The sequence below is a fragment of the Lampris incognitus genome, chromosome 2 (assembly GCF_029633865.1).
Source record: "Lampris incognitus isolate fLamInc1 chromosome 2, fLamInc1.hap2, whole genome shotgun sequence".
NCBI classification, from domain to species: domain Eukaryota; kingdom Metazoa; phylum Chordata; class Actinopteri; order Lampriformes; family Lampridae; genus Lampris; species Lampris incognitus.
The window spans coordinates 97,642,007-97,667,309 of NC_079212.1; the positions used below are offsets into that span (position 1 = coordinate 97,642,007).

A 25,303-nucleotide genomic window follows, 5' to 3' on the forward strand; every position below is an offset into this window, starting at 1 on the left:
TCAAGATAGCAAGTCAAGCACCAACGGCACGGTTAATACGTTATATATGGATCGGTTGAAGAGAGATTAAACGTTTACAGAGCACGTTTGTCAATCCAATCGCGCGGGTACGCACAGACGAACCGGAAAACGGTATAGTTTGGCAGCAAGCCTGTTTAGCTTGTTTGAAATCCCAACGCCTTTACCCACTCTTAATTTGTATATAGATTACATTATTAATACAGGGCAGCATATCTCTTAACACTAGCGACCCTGGGCTGGGTAACACGTGTCGACATGTGGAGGCGACCATTGACTGCGTGCCGCAGAGCCTCTGGCGTCCCCAGTGGGAGTGCTGGACTGAAGGTGGGCTGCCGTAAAGATCTTGATGGGGATTTTCGTTTTCCACAATCACTTTTGGCGGTTTAGTTTAATTGGCTCCAATTAACCGCATATCCTCTAGCGTAGATGTTTTCGACCAAGGGGGAAGAGAAATCAAACACGATGGTCGTCTTTAAGTTTATCCGGGGGAAAGTGTGCTCATTTTCATCTGTATACTAATGGGCTGTGTGGTGTCTATGATTTGTTGTTGATTTTTTTTAATCCAAGTTCTGTCTTTAGGGTATGTGTGGCTCCCATGCAATGCATATGTGCAATGTCCCAGCCTTGCCTATAGTGGGCATCACAGCATGTCAGGCAATGGCTGTGTGGAAGAGACACTTTGAGGAGAAAGGAGTGACGGAGCCGGACCACTCTATTCAGTACATCATTGCACATCTGTTTGGGGCTAAAACGGTGAGTTGAGAAACGTCTCCGAGAGTGCTCTACAATGCACACGGTGCAAATCTCAACAACCACTTCCACATTAAACATAACCTATGACAGCAAGCCCTCTGTCCTTACAGATAGATGGCCTTGAGCAGGAAAGGTTGACTGAGCCTCTGAGTCACCAAAAAGCAGAACAGATATGGAAACTCTGCTTTCAGCGCCTCTCCAGGTTTGTAACATTATGTCATACTCAAGTAGAAGTATATATGAAACAGTTTTCTTTTAAACTGTCAGTGCCGACATGTCAAGAGTGTATATAAAAGTGGACGTTTTTGGTCATTGACGTGTGTGTTTGCACATGCAAGCAGTTTAACTTGATGTGATGCTTCTGCGTTGGGCTCAGGATGCCAGTGCAGTATGTTATAGAGGAGTGGGACTTCCGAGATTTGACACTTAAGATGAGACCGCCTGTGTTCATACCGAGACCTGAAACAGAGGTCAGAGAGAAGACTAGGTCTTTACAAACACAGCACATCAGGAAATCCCAATGATTACATTTACTTGGAACACTGACCTATTTGTTGTTTGTGCAGGAATTGGTCGAACTGGTGCTTGCAGACCTCAAGGTTAAGCCGGGGAATGGAGTGGGTGCAGAGGGCCGACGTACATGCTTAGAGGTGGGCTGTGGTTCTGGCGCCATTTCCCTCAGCCTGCTGAAGAGCCTTCCGTGGGTGAGGTGTCTGTTTCTTTGTATACAGTACATACATCTAGCCAAGCCAGGGATGGGTGGTGGGGGTTGGGTTGCCGGTAAATAAACAAGGAAAAAAATGCAATGGGATACACCCATGCCCTCAGTTTTAGACTCCCATCAAAACCAACATTTTTTTTCAATTGCTAACGAACCACAGTCAGACAACTTGATTGATTGATGTTGCCATAATAGCAGAGAGGGAGTCCGATTTATTGACCAAGTAAATATCATGACAAGAAGATAATTAGAACTATAAAATAGCTACGAGTAAACAAGTAAGATAGATGGAGGATTAAGTACTATGTAGGAGGGTGTCTCTTCTATACAATAGTCAAATGTTCTGTGTAAGAGCCTGACTGATCGCTCTGACAGGATGGATGTCATGGATGCTAGCCACCAAAAACATAAAGAAGGACTCTATGTGGATTCAAACAGATTTTGAACTGTACTGGAAAATCTGCAGACAACTACGTCGACTTATACATATGTGTCTGTCTTCGCTGTCCAAAGACTGTAAATTGATCAGAAGTGTTAAATCGGTGACGCTAACGGGAATAAGAGTGACCGGCAGCATCATAAAGAAGTTTGATGAACTCTTGACATAGCCAGGGGGGTTTTGTCTGTCTCCTCAACATCTGTACATAATTGTATTTTCTGTCTCAGCTCAGAGTAATTGCCTTGGATCAAAGCAAGGATGCAGTGAATCTAACAAGAGAAAATGCATTAAGGTAATCACATTATGTCAAATGTAAAAATGAAATTCCAGTAAGAGCGTATATTTCATAGAGACTGCACCTTTTCATGATGATGATGTAGCTCTATTCTACAGTTTAGGTCTTAAGGACAGACTGCAGATCCATCATATGGATATCGTAAAAGGTAAGGCAAATAAAAAATAACATCTGGCTAAGGAAAGGCAACATGTGTTTATTCTTTATCCTGGTGCACATCAATAACTACAATTTGTCATTTATTTTTAAGATTCGGACACTGTTTTGAGCCTATGCAACCAGGTCTCAACTTTGGTCAGCAACCCTCCGTACCTGTTCTCAGAGGACATGACATCTTTGGAACCTGAAGTCCTCAGGTCAGGATCAAAAGATGATCCAAAATACGTACTTGTCCCCTGTCGTTTTCAGTTGCTTCTTCTTTTTTTTTTTTTTTTACAACTGCTTGCTTCCCCTCATGGGAAATGTTTCGTACACAGGGACCAAGTCAAACCTTCTGAGAATGCATAAAAATGAATTTGCATGAGCGGGGAAATCGATTGCCTTCCCTCCGATCCTTCTGCATTTGCTCTTTGAACATTTGTCATGCAGTGGCGATGCTTTAGTGTGGGAACTCTCTGTTGTCCTCAGGTTTGAGGACCACGCCGCTCTAGATGGAGGCTCAGATGGCCTGAGGGTGATCAGACAGATTTTGACCCTGGCCCCAAAGATTCTGTTAAACTCTGGGTAAATCGTGGTGTGAATTGATATCAAGGATATCAAACCGCATGCATGCAAATGAGCACACACAAACTACATCACTCCTGGGGTCAAATTAACAAAAACTGTCGAAAATGACGTATCGCCTTCCCTCTTCAGTGAGTTACGCTTCTGCACGGACATGAAGACGATACAGTTCAGACATGTGCCGCTAATTCCATCACAAGGTACTTTGGGATTTTCCGGTACGCCAGTAATTTAAGAGTTAATCTATTCTGTGCATTTTAACAGCCGTGTTTACCTGGAAGTGGATCCGAGACACCCCCCGCTTATCCGACGCTGGGCGCAGGAGCATGTGGAAGAGCTACAATACGTCGAGACACGGGTCGACTTCACCAACAGGTCTGCCTTTAGACAATCGCAGTTTTGTCTTTGCAGCACAGTCCTGATTAAATCATAATTAAGTCATTTGACCTGCCGCTATCTCCTCACACAGACATTGAACTTCAGTCGTTTTAGGCACATCATTGTTGGTTTGCATTCACCCTCGAGCGGGAAAGGCTGTGACAGTGAAACATTCATTAACATAAAAAAAAAAGAAGAAAAAAAGATGAAATGATATAGATAGCTGGGTTCATTGTCCCCAATGTCCTCATGTCACACGTCCAGATGCTCTCCCCTCCGAGTTCATGGTGTTTGCTTTTGTAATTCAAATACCACGGCGCAAAACAAGTTTCCCATACTGATTCTCTATTTCTTATAGGCCGCGGTTCTGCATCCTTCAGAAAGGGAGGTGAAATGCGGTATACAAGAAGGGTCTGGATTGAGAAACTGTGAGATCCTATTACGCTGGCTTGGGGCCAGGTGGTCACAGCCCCGGCTCTCCTACCCCCAATGAGCTTTTAAGATCCCACTGACGTTAGCGTTTAAAATTCTCTTCACATATGCTCACATAATTTTTCCTGGTGGATTTTAATGTATAACTTTTTTTTTTCCTTTAAGACCTGTGTCATTGTAAAAGAAAAAAAATATGAGGGACGGCAAAAACGCAGGCTGAAGGTAATTACCACAGCTTTTCTCAGAACCCTCCCTCCCCGAATCTCACCCTCCCAGAAAGCATTCAGTAGTTCTGCGAATCTGCTGATGAATGGTCCTCCCCTTCGCTTATCCACTCGCTGACTCAGATGCAGGCCGTACACATTGTTAAGCAAAACGCATGCAATTTGGCCTTCGCTCCCACTCAATCTACTGCTCATATACTTAAAGCTCAAAGGACACAAAAGGCCTTTGTGTTCCAAATGTACTGACCGCTCCAGTATTTGTTAACAGGTGTTAACAGTGTAAGTGGCCACGCCGTCTTTGTTATTATTACCCCGCTCATAATCATAATGGCATTTTTTTTTCTTCAATTTTTACAAGACAAAATGACTTGGAAGACTGCAATTAGATTACATCAGATTCTTTTTAATAGAAAATTGAACAGACGTGAAAGGTAGAAAAATTCAAATATTCACTGTGACAAGGATAAAAGGGTGAAAAGATGTCACTGACTGAAAATGGTATACTGCTCAGAAAACAGTACATTCGATACACACCCAGAACCGACGAGGGCGAGGAGGACACGGACAGCCTCCACATCCGTCGTATCCGTAGAATAACATACAGTACAGTACTGAACTTTGTTTGCACTTCATCTTCTGCCGGTGTGTGTGTGTGTGTGCGCATGTGTGTGTGCGTGCGTGTGCGTGTGTGTCTCAACCCAGCCTCGATGAATTAAGTCTCAAACCAGACACGTTAGTCATTGCTGCTTTTGGACAAATTCTGTTTTTTTTTTCCTTCTTTCTTTCTTTTCTTTTGACCAAAAACATGACCTTGTGTCCAGTGACATTTTGTGACTGGCCTGTCACTGCTACTGCTTGAGCAGCAATGTCTATTATTTGGCACCGTGGACCGATTTGCACAGTTTTTTGTTGTTGTTGTTTTTGTTATTTCCCTCGAGGTCCACTGAGATTCTGCTTGCGCCCAGCAGAAGCCGGGGGGTTGATCTCATACCTTGAAAGGGTAGTCCTTCAAGTAACGCAGCAGCGGCCTGGGGAGTGGTAGCTGGTCAGGGCAGTCCGAGTGTCTGTTGATGACGAGGCGTGTGAGGTGCTGCAGGGAGGGGGCGCCTTGGGGCTTGTACATGGCCTTGGTGAGCTTTAACACCACAGAGGTCTCCTGATTGGTCTGCTGGGAGGGTTTCGAAGGCGCGTCCTCCACCTTCCCCTCCTCCACCTTTCTCCCTGGTCCCATGTAGTGCTGCACCAGGCTGGGCACATCCGCGAAAGACAAAAGACTGGGGCGGGCCGGGGAGCTGGAGTCTAGTAAAAATTGGGCACCGCTGTATTGGATCCGTATGCTGGTGGGGCCTCGTGCAGTCCTGACTGAAAGGGTCAGCATGTACAGAGGGTGGCTGCTGTCCCGGACCAAGAAAGCCCCTTCGGTTGCCTCTTGAAGAGTGGCGTGGGCCTGAGCTGCCGTTATGGCTCCCCAGTACCACCCTGCAACACAGAGCCCCGAGATGCCTATTAACTCACATCGCCTCAATACTGTTCTTTTCACTGAAAATCTACAGCATGTACTTTGTTCGTAGCATTTATCATCTCAATAAAGTTCCTATTTCACAAAAAAAAGCAAATGGGTCATTGTATTTTAACACCACAGTATTTTAACATATTAAGGGGGTGTCCACTTTCCCAACTCTGACTGCGGCTGGCTTGCTGTGACAGCAACGTGATACCGTACCTGAATTTTCCAGATAGCAGAAGTTGCTGGCGATGGCCCTCAGGTCCTTTGTGGGGTCCCATAGCGGAGGGGTGCTCTGAAGGCAGTGGGATGGGGACACATTTCCCGTCCGCATGCCCAGCCGGGCGTCACTGGGTGGGCCGGTGGGCAGAAGAGACGTAGGACTGCGAAAGACAAATAGCTGTGATTTCATTGGCTTCAAATGAAAAGAGAAAGGGTCACATTTGCTGTTAATCTCCATGCGTAATTTTGTTAACCCGGCGTGTTGCGGTAGAGGAAAGAGCCAAATTTGCGTTAATAATAACGAGAAAATCACGAATTAACAGGAATCGTGATAATTTAAACTTTCGTCTCCTGAGATGGGGGGGGGGGGGTTGGGGAGACTGGCGCGCGGGTCGATTCGCCATCTCATGTTTTATTTTGCCCAGCTGGAAAACCAGTGTTTGATTTTATCCAACACCAAAAAAAAAATAAAATGTGTATTTATAAGCTGTTTTCAATTTATCGACCATTATTCATTTTCAATGGCATGAAAGTCGAGTTGTCGCCTATACTGGTTCCAGAAGAGACCTGTAATCTTAAAAGCCTATAAACGAGGGTAAATATGTGTGTGGTTTTTTTTACACTAATTTTACAAGTAAATGTGCTGCTGTAAAGCCGTCATATGATTTGAGCATGAGGCACAAAGGTGTACACACCGGAACAAAAGAAGGCCAACTTACCCTTGAACACAAAGAATCATGCTTTGTATTAAATCCTTGTGGGCCAAATCCGGCTGCTGTTTGTTCCCCGTACAGTAAACGCGACGGGATGAAATGTGGTCTAAACAGCGGCTGAGTTTCATTAAAAAAAAAAATGTGTAAATTTCACAACGCCGCGCGCGTCGGACGAGGCTCGGGTCTGGTCTGCGTGACCGAAACGCCAGATTTACCTACAGATAGTCTAGAGCGATGCATGTAAAAAAAAAAAATTAAAATAAAAAAAACAAACTACGTCGTTTTAAAAAAAAAGACAACACAACAACAACAACAAAAAAACAAAACCCCCAAAATAAAGGAGACAGTAGTGCGGAGTGTGTAGCCTCCAGTATGGGAGCCCAACGTGTGAAGGACACAGTGTGTAGGCTCGGCTTTTAAAATTCACCATTTCCTAGAATTCTATTCTGAGAACTCCTCAGAACACCAGCGGCTCTGACGTCACCGCCGCCGCCGCACCGACTCCCGTTCAAACCGCTGTGCGGCTTCATCGGCGCTCGGGGACCGTCGGCAAAATAAACGGGAAAGCAAAACACAACCATTAAATGATAAAGGAACAATGTCGCCGATATGGAGCAGGGCGGAAACCGCCAGTCGTTCTGGCTTTTGTGCGTTACGGGCGGGAGAGTCAGCTGTGTTGTGCTTATACCTTCGCCGAACAGCCGCTCCCGGGAATCGCGCTTCAACCTACCGACCCCCCCCTCCTCCTCCCTCCCTTCCTCCCTCCCTCCCTCCCTCTCTCCCTCCTCCCCTCCGCCCCTCATCCACTTTCCAAGAATAATTGCGAGTTGATCTCCGCCCACCGGCTCGCTTTGGCCGAGCCTACTTTCTGAGAAACCCGCGCCTCGCCATTAAGATAACAGGAATGCGCACAGGCTATTTCCAGTAATATAGATTTTCCCCGGGATGGAAAACACAAGATTTCTCGGAGATGCGTCGACCAAATTACACGCAGGGAAAATAAAGAAGAAGAAGAAGGGGAAGAAAAAAAAACAATACGAAGGCATAAATAAACTCCAACCCAATCAAGTAGTTCATGGGGAATAGGTTATTTTGTCGACGTAGCGTTATTCCAGTCTTATCTTTGTTTTCCCGGGATTATACTGTTGTATAGTTTGACTGTACGCGAGGGCCCGAACCACGAGAGATGACTGTTCGCTCGCATGCCACCTCACTTAGCCTTCATTTTAGCTAGGTCCTCCTCTCTTGTCCTTTCTCCACAGAATCTCCTTTCATTTACGTTTTTACAAGGTAGGAATCTGGATATGACACACAAAAAAAACATTTTGTTTCTTGTCGTCCTTTCTCTCCCTGACAGAACCATCTTGTAAGTCTGCCTCCACATAAACCATTTGTGTTTACTTTTACGTTTTATATTCTCTCCTTGCATGCCCTTATACAAAAGCAGCGGATAAGAGTTGGCCATTAGTAGATTCATTTGTGTGCCCCCACCCCACAGGCATGTTAGAGAGCACTGCATATTATTATCATTATTATTATTATTATTATAGACGTGCATGTCATGTCAGGGGACATTATTGTAAATGCACAACAGTTCACCGGTCATGGTGCAAGTAACAGGGGGATTGCTGGACAACGCTTTAAACCGGTGCCTGATTGCTCACATGTCCAGAAATGTGTTTTCCTCTTATAACCATTACCAAAGTAAACCTAACACAAAGTCCTGCCCTTTTAGGGATGGGGTGAGAGTTACTGTGGGAAATGTTGATGCAATTTCACCCTGAATTCCTCAAGTTTTGTCTGACAGCTCAGTCAGGGCTACATCTTCAACGATGCTTATATTATAAACCATGCTGTGGAAGGTGGGACTACGTGAAGCTATGCTGTAACGCAGTGTTAAGTACCATTAACATTTGAGTATGGTTAAATATTCGTTTGCATATCCCAGACCCTGTTTCTGCACAAAAGATGAATTGGGGTTATTGCATGTTCAAAACATCTTGCAGTGTTTATTCCTCCTCACAGGAAGCTGGTCAATTGTCGGCAGCAGAGGAAAATGATTCATGTGTTCTTCTATGATGAAAGTGGGATCATTGGCGTGCCAGAGATTATTCCAATCCATTGGTTCCTGTTGTGAGCAGTGAGCATAACTCAAAACAAATATCATTACACCTATTGCCAATAGGCACCAAATGAGTGATCCTTGTTTAAAGGCAGGAGACCTCAAGTGACTTGCAGCAATGGAGCTTTTCCAGCTTCTCATCGTGATAATCAGTTTACAGGGATGCCATCTGCTACATCCCCAGGTTAGGTTAGATTACAGCAAACACAGCAAAGTGGACCACTGCAGTTCAGCTCACAGCATTGACTTGACTTGGAGCAAACCATAATCACACCAGTGCTTTGACAAGTCACTTTGTAAAAGCCCACGTTCTCCGTGCTCAGACACAGTAACATAACACTCGGACTCATCCCATTAGGATGCAACGGTATAATTTCCAAAGGTTGATCACCTTTGGTGCTGTAACTGCAATTATTGGCACAGTGGCAGCAAATAAGCATAAGATATCAAATTTTACATGCAAAGTGAGAGGACTCTTGTGCATCAAGTTGGCTTTTGCACATGGAAGACAAGTCAGATCCTACTGAGAAGTTCCATCTTGCAGCAGCCATGGTTGGCTAGAATATGGAGTAAAACTGAAAAGATTTAATCCAACAGTTTACACGGACATAATACCTGACCTGGTGTTGTGGATTCAACTCTTAGTGGGCTGTCTACTTTGCATATAGCGATAAATGGAAGGCATGATGGATGAGACATATGAAAGGACTGACCTGAACTAGCAGCCCGGGTAATTTTGGAGGCCAGCGGGATGGAGATATCTCTCTTTCTGTGTGCCGTGTATGGGAACCTATGTCACAACTAAGCTAAGAGCCTTATTCTATCACCACATAGTAATAATTGCGTGATTGGGTGAACTGATTATGTGTGTTTCATGTAGGTGTAGTTCAGTCTAAGAAAATGGCCCCAACATGAAACTGCTCACAACGAGGTCTGTGGATTATCTTGAGTAACCAGGTCATGATATCTGGAAAGAGGCATTGCTGTTGAGTTTTTCAAATGTATTTTTTTGGCGCTTTGAGCAACACGAGCCGAGTGCCATCCAGTTCCATTGTATTCGAGGGAAAGCGGACATCTCTACAGCCGATATCTCCAAAATTCAACAACTCAGACCAAAACGATCTGGATGGATAAATAGCATTACAGGTAAGAGGGAAGACATGTCTTTTGGGTGGGAACTGTCCCTTTAAGAACCATCATGCTCTGCATCTGTGCATATTAATAAACATTAGACGTACACTAATGTATGTTCGGTAAAATTAAAAATGTATTCTGTACTGACAAATGTAAATAAAAACATGCACGGTTACTCAACAGTGTATAAACAAGGTTTAATTTGGAATTTCCTGTCATATCATTTGTTCATATAAACACAGTTGATACAAAATATTGGTGGAGGCAAGACATAAGCAACAAAAGGAGAACTTTAAACATTGGTTTATATAATACAGTTTCAGTAGAAGTCTATATGGTAAAAAGGTCAAAACAACACATGAGAGAAACGAGCAGTTCAGCCAATAGTGCTGTGCATATTTTATGTATTTATTTATTTATTTTTGTTTTTTGAAAACTGAAACTGAATACTATTGTGTTCGGATGTATTTGTTCTCTTGGAGCCGGTTACAAATTGACTTAAACAGAATGAAAATGAGAAAATCTCGAATTCACATCTAATTTACTCTTTTGAGTGTTAGCGAAAGGCACCCATGCTAAAAATGTTAAAATCACAAGTGTGTGTGGGGGGGGGGTCGTCAATGTACAAATGACAAAAAGAAATCCAGAGATGTGCCCCCCCCCCCTCAAGACCTGCCGGGGTGCCCATTGGCATGGTAAAACTCTGGGGCGGGGGGGGGGCTGAAACTGGGATGGGCTTGATCCTATAGGAGGAGAAATTCTTCGATTAGCCCTAGCTTTCCTGTTTTGTGCCCTTGATAAGACGCTTGTGTCCCCTCTTTCCTGCTGGGCCGCGGGGCTTAGCGAAGGCTTGTTTGTGGGCATGCTGCCTGGGATGGACCTCGTCGTACAGGAATTCCTCTGTCAGTTCATCTCCGTTTTCGATCTCCAGCTGCGTGCAGGCACAAGGATTGAGAGTGGGCTTGTCAACTTTTACACAAGTGCACCAAACAGTGAACAAAAGGACCCACAGTTCTCATGGACGATTTGATATTATTGCAGTGTTGGCGTTGTTCCCAAGACATCATAATTAGTGTTGCTCCAGGACCATCATTGCAACTGACCAGTCATGTTGTTGTGAAGTGCGCTGGTGATACGGTGAAAGGCCGGAAAAATACCAAATCTAACCTAATATAACCTCAGCCTAACACTTAGTTTACCCTAACCTTAACCGATAGCTAACATTAGTCGAACCCACAGCTAACCTCAACCTAACACTTAGCTTACCCCCACCAGAACTGATAGAAAAGAGAGTCACTTTATTTTGTCATTATACAGTTGTACAGTTACAATGAAAGTTGTCTTCAGCATTTAACCCATCCTATTGTATAGGAGCAGTGGGCAGCTGCAGCACCCGGGGACCAACTCCAGTTCTTCGTTCCATTGCCTTGGTCAGTGGCACAAACAGGAGTACTGACCCTAACATGCATGTCTTTTGGGTGGTGGGAGGAAACCGGAGCACCTGGAGGAAACCCACGCAGACACGGGGAGAACATGCAAACTCCACACAGAAAGGACCTGGGACGGCCTGGGGTTTCGAACCCAGGACCTTCTTGCTGTGAGGCAACAGTGCTAACCACTGGGCCACCAGGCTGCCTGGCATAGCTAACCTTAACCTAACCGATAGCTCGCCTTAACCTAACCGATAGCTAGCCTTAACCTAACCGATAGCTCGCCTTAACCTAACCGATAGCTCGCCTTAACCTAACCGATAGCTAACCTCAACCTAACCGATAGTTAACCCACGCTAACCCACAACGCAATCCCACAACTGTCTTTTCCCCCGAGTCGCAAAGGCATGACAGCACAGCGACGTGATTGGTCAGTTGCAATGATGGTCCTGGAGCAACATTAATCATATCGTGGGAACAACATCAGTATGGCGATATCAGATACAGCCAGTTCTCACCGCCAGCCGGCCTAAAACAAAAAAAGGCATAGCGTCCGAGTTCCTCAAAACATCTGTGAATGAAGCTATATCCAGCCGTCCTGCCATCCAACTATGTCTTACCTTTTTAGTGACCTCTAAGTGGTAATCTTTTTCCACTTCTTCAAGCAGTCGGCTCTTGCAGCTGGAGTACAACATCCGCTCCTTGATGCTACAGCTGTAACCCGGCATGGAGTATATGAATACTAAAGATAGGCAAATGGAAAATAGGGTGAGCTCATTACATACCCACTGGAACAAATTTAGATTTGATGCTGATGTGCGTGACGATAAAAGGGGGAAAAAATATAGCCAAGTTTTATTTTCCATAAATGTCTTCAGAGATCTCAGTGTTTGCAATCCATTTTTCCCCCTTTCGACGGTCGCCCTTGCAACGGACTGTACATTGATCACCGTGTAATGTTAACCCGTTTGGAGTAGGGGAGCGACACTGAGCGATGCGTTAGCAGGGTGGCTGTCCGAAGCACCAGACGGGATCAACATCTCACCCACAGATTCCAGGTAGTCTCCCTCGTGGGAGTGCTTGTAGAGGAAGAAGTGATATCTGGGTGTGTCAGTTGGGACTCTGTGGGACAAGTCGCGAGTTTCTGTTGGATTGGAGTGGACCAGCTCAATTGTCTCTCTCTCTGTGTCCAACCTCTGAGACACAAACACACAAAGAAACGAATGTATTTCAGACACATTCATGTTTGAGACTGACTGACAGTTGATGTCTGTTCTTTAGGCTCACCAGTTGTATGTAGTTGATGCGCTTCTGAGCCAGTTGTTGGAGAGCACCCTTGGCTGCATCCTGAAGTGGGAAAGCGAGGCCCTGCAGAGTCTGGTGTTTGCTCTCCACACTGATCTCTGTCTTAACCTGCGGGGGGCAGCATGCACACACACACAAACCTACTGACACCTCAGTCCACAAATCCCAAACGAGTTTGTCCAATGGTGTACCTGTACACACCGTGCGATCAATATTACCAACTTCTTATTGCATAAATGCCGTGTGTTTTCCCCCCCTCCATCTTCCTTTACCCTATGAGTTCTGAGTGTACAGGGACTTCAACTGAACATGTATGAAATATACAATGGGGTGTAACTGTGTGTGTTTACACTTACCTGCTTAACCCTACCCTGGAGAAGCAGCAAAAGGAAAAAAGGAAAAAGGGAAAAAAAGTTAATTTCAAGAGCAACACACTGACACACTGAGAGATAGGGTGAACAACCGCAGGTGCCCTCACATGCAGCAGAAAGCAAAGTGCAGTGTTGGCCGTACTGCAGTGGGAACCGTGACCTCTCACCTCTGTGATTTTGATCCTCTGCAGCTCCTGCTCGGCCAGCGTGAGCGGGGCCGGAGCCGAGCAGGATGACACATGACGCTGGTAGCCCAGCAGACAGACGTCCTCCTAATGTTGCAGGCAGAAACAAGAGGCCAATTATGGAACGAAGGCGGTGGGGTTGTGTGTGTGTGGGGGGGGGGGGCAAACTCGCTTAAAACAAACATCACCACAAAATAGAAAATCTTGTCACAGCATCATAATGACTGAGCTCATACTGACGAGCACACAAAGCTGTCTCGACGCGTGAGTCCGAGTTTATTTTACCGGTGCTGACCTCAGCTGTGCCGAATAGTTCATCTTTCACGTGGCCCCCGCCAAACTCTTTCTTCACTGTGGCCCGGGTGGCAGCGTACAGCATCTTTTGTCTCACCTGTGGCCCAAACAGAAGGCAGTTGATGCAAGAGGTGTGTGTTTTGCATGAATCAATAGGAGACGGCAGGCCCATCGTGAAGCGGCTCTACATACCGGGGACTCATCAGGGGACCATGAGATGAAGATCCACTCGAAGCCTTGTGCGTTCTGGGAGTCGAGGCGGTACAGGATGTAGCAGGGCTCCTGGTCATCCAGGAGGGGTAGAAGGAAGCGATCGTAATCCTGGTCCCAGCTCTTTTCTGGCTCTCTGTAGGCCCCGAGCACCAGCTGCTCTGAAAATCACACCACTACTCATCACACACCTTATCCTCTATATGTTAGCAAGCGTCAGTACAGCTAATCGACGCACAAATCATCTCACGCTGCAAAAAGTGGCAGTATAGGAGTACCCGTCAACACTGTAAAAAAAACAAAACTATCACATAAAATCAATTGCGCTTGAACAAAACAGCAACTGTAATGTGTCATTGTTGTATTAACAATTGATAGATTGTGTGTAGATCTAGAAAAAATATGAATGATAACATGTTGATTTAGTATTTGAGATGAAGGTATCTCGCAATTACAACTACTGAAATTAAAGGTTTTCAAGCAGTATAATATAACCTCTGAATTGTTACCTTAATGGTGGAACAGGCAAGCTAACACTATTATAAATTAACTTGCAAAAAATAGGCACCGTCAGATAGTCAATATTCTTTGAAAGAACCGGTGAGAAATTAAAATGTCATTGCACATAAATCTCCCAGACAGGCTCCACACACACACCGTGGTGCTTGTAATGCAAAATCCTTCGCAAGGTGACATCATCCCTTACTCTTTACGCCATTCAATTATGGCCCGAGTCTCCTCTTTCCCTTCCCTCTCGTGTTTGGCAGCAGCACTCGGATCAGTCTCGACACCTCAGCTAACAAACTTTGCAGATTAAAAAGAAAAAAAATAAATAAAAATGCAACAGTCACTCTGAGTATTGCGGATGACAAACCCAGAGAAACCTAAAGTTCAATGTCCCTGTCGTGTGTGGGGGGGATTTCCTGACCATTCCTTGGGGCAGTTGCTATTCTCAGCCACATCACATTCCTTCTCTCTGCACACACTCATATTTTCCAGAGGCCATTCTCCCTTAGCCCCTCTCTCCGTGGTCCCTGTTTACTAATACTCCATGTCTAAATAAAAAAAAATTTAAAAAAACAACGCTCGTGCACCCAGCCGCTCGTCTATTGTCTTTCCTTTCCTTTTAAGAACGCAAGTCCGTTTAGAAAACCCAACAGTTTCCGGTGAATCTGATGTTTACGAAAATACTTTCGAGCACGTGTGCAGAGGCCAAAGGGGGGGGGGGAGACAACAGGGGGCACGAAATCACGAGCGGTGATGAAACAGGGCAGAATGATCTTGTTTCTCCTCTAAGAGGGGAATGCACACATGTGTCACAAGGCAGCGGCACTCAACCATGTCAAGTCACATGCTGCTCCAAATAGCCCAGCGACAGGCCCCAAAAAAACTCAAAGAGTACCTCAGCTAGCATGCAGAACGGACCTGATGCCCTCTGCTTTCAGACATTCTGTCTCAGTCCTCCCATCCTCGTCTGCTTGTTTGACCCATAAACGAACCTGATCGAGGCGCAAATACCAAAGGATAGAGGCGGTCAACATTTTAAGTAACAAACCCCCCCCCCCCCAAAGTGTGAGACAGTGCATCTCAAAATCCGCCATATCACAAAATGACGAAACGGTCTAGGCATGGATTTGGTCAGGATAGCGCAGGACAAAAAAGATGTAAACAACACTCGAGGCTTTCTCCAGGGAAAACAAGCCATTGCAACATCAACTATTTCACTGTTTCAGCTGGCACTTGGCCCACTAAGTGCATGGCGCCGCATAGCTGAAACAGCTGCCCGTCACGACTATTCTCTCCCCCCCAATGTAGGCCATGTAGTCTGCAGCGTTAGACTGGAGGGCCTTCAGACGACGTGGATTTATAGAAAGACGGAACTTGTGGATTTTGGCCGCCGGCCCACAGCGTATAGTTACTCTGGTCAGTGTGTCAGGCTGTGTGTGCTGAGGGCGCGGCTCACGCTCTAGTTGTCCGGGTTAAATTAACTTGTTTTGAGGGCCGCCACTTTGTGTGAATACACACACAGTCGAGCAGCCCACAAATCTCACTCATCGGTACCCAAGTGTCCCTGACCGGTGATGAGCTACGCTTCTTGTCATCAGTCACCAGGAAACAGCGCTGGGCATGAACATGTGACAAGTGTAGAGATGTTGCCAAACACACTACAAAAGTGTTTTGATTTGAGTTATTGTGATCTCTGGAGACTTGACCACATTACAATACATCAGTTAAACTAATGTCAAAAATGATGTTGCTTCAATGTATTAAGAAAGGGCCGGGGTGAGTGACGGCTTTTGTTCCAACCAAACGGTTACACACCCAAGTCTAACAAATCAATCAGTGAAACTGCTCGGTTGGAGCAAAAAACCTGCACCGACACCAGCACCGCTTTCTGGATAAGATTTCCTGCCCCTGATCCAACCTGCCATCATGGCCCAACAGATTCCCCCCCACCTCAACAGCGGCCACAGCCCCAGGTCACTCACCGTCTTGGATGCGCACCTGGATGAGGCGCACGGCTCCACCTCTCGCCCTGGCCAAGAACTCCCTCAGCTCCGGCGTCACCACTAGCACCAGAAACATGGCGGGTCAGAAAGAGGGGGGAAGAAAAAAAAACGTCTGTTCTGTCCCGCCAGTCGCTTTGCCGGTGGGGGGGAGATTCAATAAACAGAAGGTGTAAGAAGCCCTAAAGAGGACTGGAGCTCCACTGGGCCCTGAGATTCAGCCAAGGTAAAGAAAGGATGAGATGCTATGGTACAACTAAAGGTTACAAAGTGCTGGTGTATGACCTGTTGGAAGAAAAAAAAACCCTCTTTACAAGAGACTAAGTGCTGGTCTGAGTGTGTGAGAGTGGGAACGCTGAGTGAGTGTGGGGCTCTTTGAAAGATTGGGAGTGTGAGAAGGGACACGGCTCATGTAACTAGGGCAGTATCATGTGCACACAGTGGGGGAACCTGATCACTGCTCTCCCAAATTTAGCTTCCAGACCATCCAGCCCTGGGTATTGGCCTACCAACCCCCCCCCACACACACACACACAGGAACTTCTCAAGAGGTTGTAACCTGGAAATCTAACAACCAACTTCTGAAGGTAGACCTGGCGACAACTGTGACAAGGTCCTCACCAACTTGATCAATATGCCCCACATCTGTACATATACATATATATAACCCTGTTGTGATATTGGGCTATACAAATAAAATTGACTTGACTTGAGGTTTCACATCTACGAGACTTGATGTGTGAATGTCGTAGGATAGAATTTAGACTTGCTTTCTGCAGATTTCTGAAGTTCAATATTTTGCACTTTTGGGTAGAGTGGATTTTTGCAAATACCCGAGTCTTTTATTTCCTACCTTACAAAATGTGTTGTCTTCTACGGTGTTCGGGTGAAGAAGTCACCATGTTAAATTTGGTTACTTAAGAAAACAGACTTATTGGCCATTGACCCAATTTCTATTATATGACAAGAGCAGGTCCATTACTGCTGATGTAAAAACATTCAAACAAGAATTTCAAGTCGGATATGTTAGATTATTTCAATACTTTTCTGATACCCTCAATCCTTTACAAAGAACCTTGCTCGAGATTAATATCAAACCGATGCTTATGATTCAAGGACTTGAGACAAATGACCAAAAAAAGAGACGATAGTTTTCTCACAAATTAAACATTTATGTTAAATAATAGTATAAAAGTTGAGAATAGAGACAATTCATTTCAGCAACACACTTATTTACAATTATTTTTTTCTTTTTTTTCCAATAAAGTATACACATATATAGGCGTATCTTCTTCTTTCACTTGCTCCCTGTCACCCAGGGGTCACCACAGTGGACCGGACAGCCTCCATCGGTACCCTGTGAGGGCACAGCACCGATGGCGGTCTTGTCGATTTGCGTAAGGATTTGGCAAAATTTTTACGTCGGATGCCCTTCCTGAAACAACCACTAATGTGTATACTTTAATGGGGGGGGGGGGGGGGGGGACAAAAACAAAACAAAAAAATATACAAGAAGATGGGTCTGCTGACCCCTGCTGGTCCCTGGTGGTGTCTGCTTCACTGTTGACCTCAGTTGGCAGCATTCTAGCACTTTTTTTCAGTCATCAATGGTGGGGAGCCAGAATGCCTGAAACAACGAAACGTGCTTTTAGCAATTCAAGTCAAGATCCCCGTCTTTGTTTTTGTCCCGAGTGTTATTTGTATTCTCACCATGTTCGAACAGGCACTGGCAAATGTCATGAACTTGGGGTTGAACTGCAGGCAGGTGACTGGTCCTGTGTGCTTCCCGTCTAGCAAAGCCACTTTCATACCGCTCTCGGCATTCCACACATGGATCTTTCCATCCTCGGAGCCTGTAAAAGCACATGCAAAAATTAAGCAACCACCTCTTGCATCAATGATTCTTCTTAAGTGAACCTAGTTTAAGATGTTTGTGGTTGTTTATTAAAAACTAATGATTCTTAGGAATTTCTAAGGATTGGTCCTTCGAGCAACATATTTTAAATCATATCATTTTACCTTATGTCACACAAACACTCCTCTACATGCACACACACACACACACACACACACACACACAACTGCACACAAAATGAAGACTCGGCTTTGACTTACCAATCATAACGAATTGAGAGTCAGGGGTGAATGATGCTTCTAGTGTCACACCTTTGCCGTTGTTGTAACCCTTTGAGGGAACAGAAAACCAATAGGCAAAATGCTGTAATTTCTAGCAATACCAACATTCATTTATAATGACAGACTGTCTAGACCACATGATTTAGTTTGGCAGGGTATGAGTCCTTATGTCTTTGCCTCAAATAACGTTTCCGCTGCCTGTCCAGGTTTTAAATGTCAATGAATGCGAATGATCCCTTACCCCAAAGGAATGTAGCACTGCGCCCTTAAAGGCATCTAAAAGGCGAAGGGCTCCTCCATTCGTAGAGACAAGAATGAGTTTCCCGTCATTGCTGAACTTGAGCCCTGTCCATTCACAAGTGCGATCATACTGCAGCTTAAAGGTTGCAAAGGGACCCTGCAAACAAGTGAGATCATTACAGATCTGGTCAACCTATTAAGTGAAACAATTTAATTCTCCTTATAACAAGCCACCACCAATTCATCCTTTATACCCTTTGACTCCCTCGGTCTCGCTCACTCGCATCTTACCTTGTCAAAAGACCGGAGGTCATAGAGTTTAACCATTTCTGAATTAATTCCAGCAGCAAAAATGAGACCCTCTGGATCAAAGGAACACACTGGCTTTCCCTGCAGATGCATCAGACCCTAAGAGTGATGACAAGTACATCTTTAGACAGAAGGTAACAACCAAAACCTTAATTTAAATTTACAACTTAAAGCTACAATCCTCACAATCTTATTTTGTTCAACTGACTGACATCTATTGCGCAATCCACACAGCCATTCAAGTGAAACAAAGTCACCCGTTTTTTGTCGGCACCTTCTCCATCGTTAATTGAAATAAAACACAATGCACAGCATCATTTTCCCCAGAGAAGGCCCTACCTGACAGTAACCACTACAATTAGCAATGACAAAAGCATTCATGATTTGGATATTTGGTATTAACTATTGTTTTAAATGCCACTAATAGAAAGCATCAAAAACGACCTTTGTTTGCAAGTTAATCTTCAGGATTGTAATTTTAGTAATGTACAATACCACTGCAAATTTGGTAAAGGGCATACAAAGTAGACTTGCCTGGCAATTGGGGGACCGCAAGTCCCAGAGTCTGATGGTTTTATCTAATGAGCCGGAGATGAACGTGTCATCCACAGGAGACATTGACAGTGATGTCACTCTGAGGGAAAATAAAGAAGACAAAGTGACACCCTTACAGCCACTCAAAAGGCTTAAGTACGCTGTTGTAGCTCTTGCAAAGAGTGTCACGTTTATTAATAGCCTAAAATGTAAATATGAAGTTTTATCCATCGCGTGGCTCCATAAGTGGTTAACTGCATTTGTTGCCCTATAGCGATCCTGTCTAGAAAGCAGAATAGATTAAATTGAGCTTTTCCATTCCAAAAAGAAGGGCTACTAAAAGCATACTCCTGTTGTAGGCCAAGAGTAAAGTGCTATGGTAACACCCCTCCTGTCCATGTTGTCTCTAGGAAAATTAACAACAACAAAATCAAGAATGTCAAAACAGGAACATTTACAGGACTCTAATCCTCACCTTTTGTTGTGGCCGGGGAAGTAGCGGATGTACTTGTTATCATGGAGGGACAGGTACCGGATTGTGTCTTCAAGAATCATAATGACAGAATGGAGGTCAGGGGAAAATGAAAATCATACATCAGAGGTTACAGTTACACCCACTGTTAGCACATAATCTGAGAGAGCTACTTCTTAAGAGTACCATTTTTCAATTTTCACTTGCTCTTAATAATGCACACCTCACTGTAATTGGACACGTAAATGTGCAATATAATCAAACTTTCATTAATGAACTGACTGCTACGTTTCAATGAAAAACGATGTCGGGAATTGTAGTCACAGTGTAACAATATTTTATGTGACTTCAACGAACACCACTCGGTGGAAATTCCCTCATGCAGCGTTAAAACTAAGGTATATGGATTCTGCCACAGCCTGTGGAACTAACCTCTCAAAAAGCATATGATCAACCAAATCCAATAAGGAAATGGGGCACATCAACATGCTTGAGCCTGACTGTACTCACTGACCTCTCACTGAAGTTGACATTTTCTTTTTATTTATGGATGTTGTTAGTTTATGCATTTAAGCATTCCCTAATGTTTATGTTTTAATGTTAGCCGCTGAGGTTGTCTTTTGGGCAAAATCCCTTTCTTTGTCAATATAAGGAGCATCTTGGCATGAACTAGCTTTGTGTATGAAATGGTTTTATGGTTGGTGTTGATGTGACATCCAGTGGTAACCAAAGCAAAGCTGGCCCCCAATTCCTCTTGTGGGTAAGGGCAGATCAGATGAGTGGACTCAACCCTGGGCAAGGCAGTCACTTGTACAGTTAGCTCCTGTATTGGGCAGAATCACAGACCCTCAAACTGTACAAACAACTACCTCAGACCAGAGTGAGCAATATGCCCCACAACAGAGGTCCAAAGTGGTATGACAGCTCGTATGAAACATCCCGTCCATCACCTTAGTCACCATTGGGACATATTTTTACACTCTTAGCAGTAATTGGTAACTCTTAGCACTAACACACCCAGCTTGGAGGCAAAGCTTGAGTATCACGCCGTCATTCATTTAAAACAATAGCGAATTTCAATCTACGTACCATCAATTTTGTTGGAACTGTAGACCACAGTGTTGGCTGCATGAGTGTATCTGATCAGATCCACGCCATATTTCTTACTGTACAGGGTCCGTTTAGGTCTTCCAGTGAACAGATATGAGAGCACACGACATGGAGAGAACATCAGGATATTTCTTTTTGCTAATAACGTCATCAAACATTAACTTAATCACACTGAATACACATTTAGGCCAGCAGATGCGTGACCAATTCAAAGCTGTCTATTGAGCAATGCAGTTGAATAGCTTAACACAACCACAACTTAAGACGATTGACCGTTTCTGTTGAAATAAACGGAACGGGTCCCTCGCTCTACGCAAAATAAAACCAAAAGTCGAATTTGTGTTATTCTCAAAGCCCCCTTTGTTAACGAGGAGCGTATACCCAGGCATTGCCCCCGAAGCCTGCGACCTACGCCATCACAATAACGGCGTGAAGACACAGGCGAGCCCGGGGCCTCCGCAATGCAGCAGGCCTCGGTGCTGCCGGACAGCGGGCAAACCTCCACTGCGACGCGACGGCTAGCACAAATTAGCAGCGACGAAGCACGAACAGAAGACGCTCTTACTTTCCCTCCTGGCAGTCGTACAAGACGAGAGAGTCGTCGTCGCTGCTGGAGATAATCGTTTCCCCGTTCGAGCTAAAATCGAAACAGTTTATTTTGTCCGAGTTTTCTCGGAAAACCTTCGCCACCCTGAAGCTCCGCAGCACATTGTCCGTCAGCTTCATGATGGCCTCTGTATTCGTTGGGCGCACAGACCCTCGTTTGTTTGTTGTTGTTGTTGTTGTTTTACACCTTGCACTAGTTTACAAGACTTGGTTGTAAAGATATAAATTTTCAAAAAAAATAGACGTATTCAATACGGTTTCCCTAAACCTATCTTGTTTTGTCGGATAGTTCAAAAACTGTGAAGAAAGCCCGCCCGCCCGCGATACTTGCGCTCCACGGTGTAAATGGGTACCGCCTTCTCTGCGTCAGCAAGGCGCAAATAAGGCGCATTCAAAAAAAAGGAAAGGAAAAAAAGAAAAACCGTGATGAAAGACGCATCAAACGTCATACTTCTTTTTCGATTGAATTATCTTTACTCGACTTGGATTTTTATGACCGATTCATGTCGACTTCGATTGTGAGGACGCAACTTCTGCATTTCGCCCATTGATAATGTTCTGAAACTTCTACGTAGAATCCTTAGCGTACAGTGGGGCGTCAGTTAGCCCTCCCCCTATACACACGCATGCACACACGCACGCAAACACGCGCAATTTTCTCATATGAATCAGAATCGTGTTTATTGGCCATGTAGGTTTGCACAAACATGGAATTGGACTCCGGTTTCGTGGCTCTCTCTGTGCTTAACATAGAATAACAATACTACAACACAACAATCTTATTTATATCTATATCTATATATCTATATATATATACACACACACACACACACACACACACACGTATGGACAAAACTACTGGGACAAACCCCTTAATCATTGAATTCAGGTGTTTCATTCAGGCCCATTGCCACAGGCGTATAAAATCAAGCAGCTAGTACTGATAGATACTGGCCTGATGGGAAGGCTATAAATTAAGGACTCTTTAATGTAACAGTAGGTGGCGATAATGCTCCAACTGGTTGCAATTCGCCAATAAAACAGTAGAAGACGAAGAAGAAGCAGGAGACGAAGAAGACGAAGAAGAAGAATGCAGTCTGAATTTACAGACGTTTGTGAAAGAATGGGTCGTTCTTAAGAGCTCAGTGAATTCAAGCGTGGTTACTGTCATAAGATGCCACCTTTGCAATAAGTCAGTTCGTGAAATTTCTTCCCCGCTAGATAGTCCACGGTTAACTGTATGGAGGACTGAAACTGCCATAATAATAAAATAAATACACACTGTAAGTGGTATTACTGAAAAGTGGAAGCGTTTAGGAACAACAGCGACTCAGACAACGTAATGTCACACAGCGGGGTCAACGAGTGCTGAGGCGCATAAGTGTGTAAAAGTCGCCGTACTGGCCACAAGCTGACTGGGCTCTAGTTTAAGGACGCCCCCTGCTGATAGGAGGATATGATAGCCAGCTAGGTAGTCGGGCACTTATGCTCAGCCAGGAAGCCACTTGCCATGTGTAACTATATCCTGTGAGACTTCACTAAAATCATCGTTCACGCCAGTCATTGTCTGTCCATTTATTGATGTTACGAGAAGCACAAAATATCACACTGGCGACAAGGATCAAAACTTGTGCGACGAAGAAAAATTCAGTCGAAAGAAAAAAAAAGAAACGACGAAATCACCGAGTGAGTCGCTAAACTAAGCTAATGTAAACTACTAATAAGACACGTTAGGCCCCAGCTAACGGGTCTGACCCTTTAGCCGAGCGGTTAATGATGTCGCCTTGTGGTGCAGTACACTTCGTATCGAATCCCGCACCGGGCAAGAAAATAATCGGTTACACTAACAAGGACACAAGCTAACTCCCAAAATAACGTTACCATGTCGCTCGCAGGCAACGTCGCTCTCCTCCCCTTTGATAGTGAAAGCGATCCCAGTTCTACTGAACCACGATGGACAAAATGGATACAAAGGTTTGAATATAATACCATAGCTATGAACATTACTGGCGATTCTATGCTAAAAGCATTGCTGTTGCACTAGCAGGAGAACGAGTGCGTGATATCTATGATTCTATGGCAGTCGAGGCAGACAAGTATGCAGATACGAAACAGATGCTTAATGGATATTTTTCCACCCAAAAAGAATGTCCAGTATCAAGTCTACATATTCAGAAAAGCAGTGCAGCAACCAGGAGAAAATCTGGATAACTACCACCAGGCTACGCATGCCCGCAAAGAACTGAGTCTATAAACATAGATTCTGAAACAAAAGCACGACTAATACAGAGTTGCACATAACCCAGGCTTTGCAGGAAGGCGCCGAGATAGCCCGACATAACACTAAATGGACTTCTGGACCACGGTAGAACTCTAGAACAGTCTGAAATGCAGGCTGCAGACATAGAACAGGGTACAGCTGCTACAATGAAACAAAACAAGCCTTCAGCTGGAAATGTACGCCCAGTGAGAGGTAAACCAAACAACTAGTGTAGGAATTGTCGAGGCAAATACCCACACGAAGAGGACTGCCCAGCTAAAGGCAAGCTATGCAGAGCATGTGGTAAACAAAACCACTTTGCAAGACAGTGCCGCTCAAAACTCAGAGGTAAGGACACAAAATAATATGAAGACAACAATAAACAACAGAATGCACGTCAGAGAGTACACCGTGTGACCAGCACTACACCCAGTGAAAGTAACAAGCCAGGCTCATCTGGCAGCGATGATGAATATGTGTTCGTAGTAAACACAGAGACTGCAAAACTACCACAGACCAACATTAAGATAAACAACCTCAGTGTGCCAATCTTGATAGACTCGGGGGGCCACAGCGAACATCATCAGTTGAGCAACACTCAACAAACTAAAGCCACGCCCACAACTCAGGCCAACTGATGAAAATCTACCCCTATCACTCCAAAATCCCTCTCCCTGTGTTTGGTGCGTTCAAATGAAATGCGGAAAGAGGAAACAAACAGTCTCAAGGCATGTTCTGTGTGATTCAAGGGGACAGTTTCTCCATACTAAGCTATGACACATCTACGGAGCTAGGACTGATCAACATAGGGACCTTCGTGTCACCCACACCAACTAGCAGAACAGTTGCAGACGAGCTTGTCGACAGCTACCCAGAGCTGTTTGATGGAATTGGCAAGCTGAAAGACTTCGAGGTTAAGCTCCATATCAACCCCAATGTCCAACCCACATGTCAACCACACAGGCATGTGTCATTCCACATAAGGCAGAAAGTGGAAGATGAACTGCAAAAACTGGAAGCAGATGACATTATTGAGATAGTGTCAGGTTCCACGCCATGGGTGTCTCCCGTCATCACACCCCTGAAACCAAAAGACCCAGACAAAGTGAGACTCTGCGTGGACATGCATCAAGCAAACACTGCCATCGAATGTGAACGTCACATCACATCTACCATGGATGATGTTATTCATGAACTGACTCGATCCACTGTGTTTCTAAACTGGATCTGACAGCAGGGTACCACCAGCTAGAGCTCCACCCTGACAGCAAGTATATAACCACGTTCACCACCCACCTTGTTTTGAGGCGTTATAAACGCCTGAACTCCGGTATCTCATCAGCTGCAGAGGTGTTTCAGAACACAATCTGCCAGACTCTCCAAGGCCTCAAAGGAGTGAAAAATCTGAGTGACGACATCATCGTTTATGGTACCTCCCAGTCTGAGCATGACAGCAACCTCGGAGCAGTGTTCCAGTGGCTCAAAGAAAGCGGCCTCACACTCAACCGAAAGAAATGTGAATTCAACAAGTCCAGGCTCGAATTTGTTGGCCTCATCTTTTCTGTTGATGGCATCTTGGCAGACCTCAAAAAGGTTGCAGCTGTACAGCAGGCCAGCAACCCAAAGGATCCAGGTGAAATCAGGAGTCTATTT

At 44.8% G+C, this 25,303-nt stretch overlaps 4 protein-coding genes across 4 annotated transcripts; 1 reads left to right on the forward strand and 3 right to left on the reverse strand.

The window, feature by feature from the left end:
* Positions 1-604: 604 nt before the first annotated feature.
* Positions 605-3,722, forward strand: hemk1 (HemK methyltransferase family member 1). The gene is made up of 10 exons (XM_056300874.1): positions 605-774; positions 885-976; positions 1,151-1,244; positions 1,341-1,478; positions 2,162-2,226; positions 2,328-2,377; positions 2,480-2,585; positions 2,857-2,952; positions 3,217-3,327; positions 3,689-3,722. The coding sequence occupies exons 1-10, from the start codon at positions 622-624 to the stop codon at positions 3,720-3,722; spliced, it is 939 nt and encodes a 312-aa protein (XP_056156849.1). The 5' UTR covers positions 605-621.
* Positions 3,723-4,350: 628 nt separating this feature from the next.
* cish (cytokine inducible SH2-containing protein) lies at positions 4,351-7,119 on the reverse strand. Its single transcript, XM_056273511.1, has 3 exons — positions 6,432-7,119; positions 5,710-5,873; positions 4,351-5,465 (listed from the first exon to the last, which is right to left on the reverse strand). Exons 1-3 carry the CDS (start codon positions 6,551-6,553, stop codon positions 4,972-4,974), a joined length of 780 nt encoding a protein of 259 aa, XP_056129486.1. The 5' UTR covers positions 6,554-7,119; the 3' UTR covers positions 4,351-4,971.
* Positions 7,120-9,866: 2,747 nt separating this feature from the next.
* On the reverse strand, positions 9,867-16,308 carry LOC130107551 (twinfilin-2). The gene is made up of 9 exons (XM_056274204.1): positions 15,966-16,308; positions 13,459-13,637; positions 13,268-13,363; positions 12,955-13,059; positions 12,773-12,787; positions 12,399-12,524; positions 12,157-12,307; positions 11,732-11,853; positions 9,867-10,612 (listed from the first exon to the last, which is right to left on the reverse strand). Exons 1-9 carry the CDS (start codon positions 16,060-16,062, stop codon positions 10,454-10,456), a joined length of 1,050 nt encoding a protein of 349 aa, XP_056130179.1. The 5' UTR covers positions 16,063-16,308; the 3' UTR covers positions 9,867-10,453.
* An 807-nt stretch (positions 16,309-17,115) lies between these two features.
* wdr82 (WD repeat domain 82) lies at positions 17,116-21,826 on the reverse strand. Its single transcript, XM_056273470.1, has 9 exons — positions 21,350-21,826; positions 20,764-20,861; positions 19,678-19,744; positions 19,203-19,302; positions 18,651-18,767; positions 18,361-18,516; positions 18,099-18,168; positions 17,694-17,836; positions 17,116-17,610 (listed from the first exon to the last, which is right to left on the reverse strand). Exons 1-9 carry the CDS (start codon positions 21,508-21,510, stop codon positions 17,581-17,583), a joined length of 942 nt encoding a protein of 313 aa, XP_056129445.1. The 5' UTR covers positions 21,511-21,826; the 3' UTR covers positions 17,116-17,580.
* Positions 21,827-25,303: the final 3,477 nt, after the last annotated feature.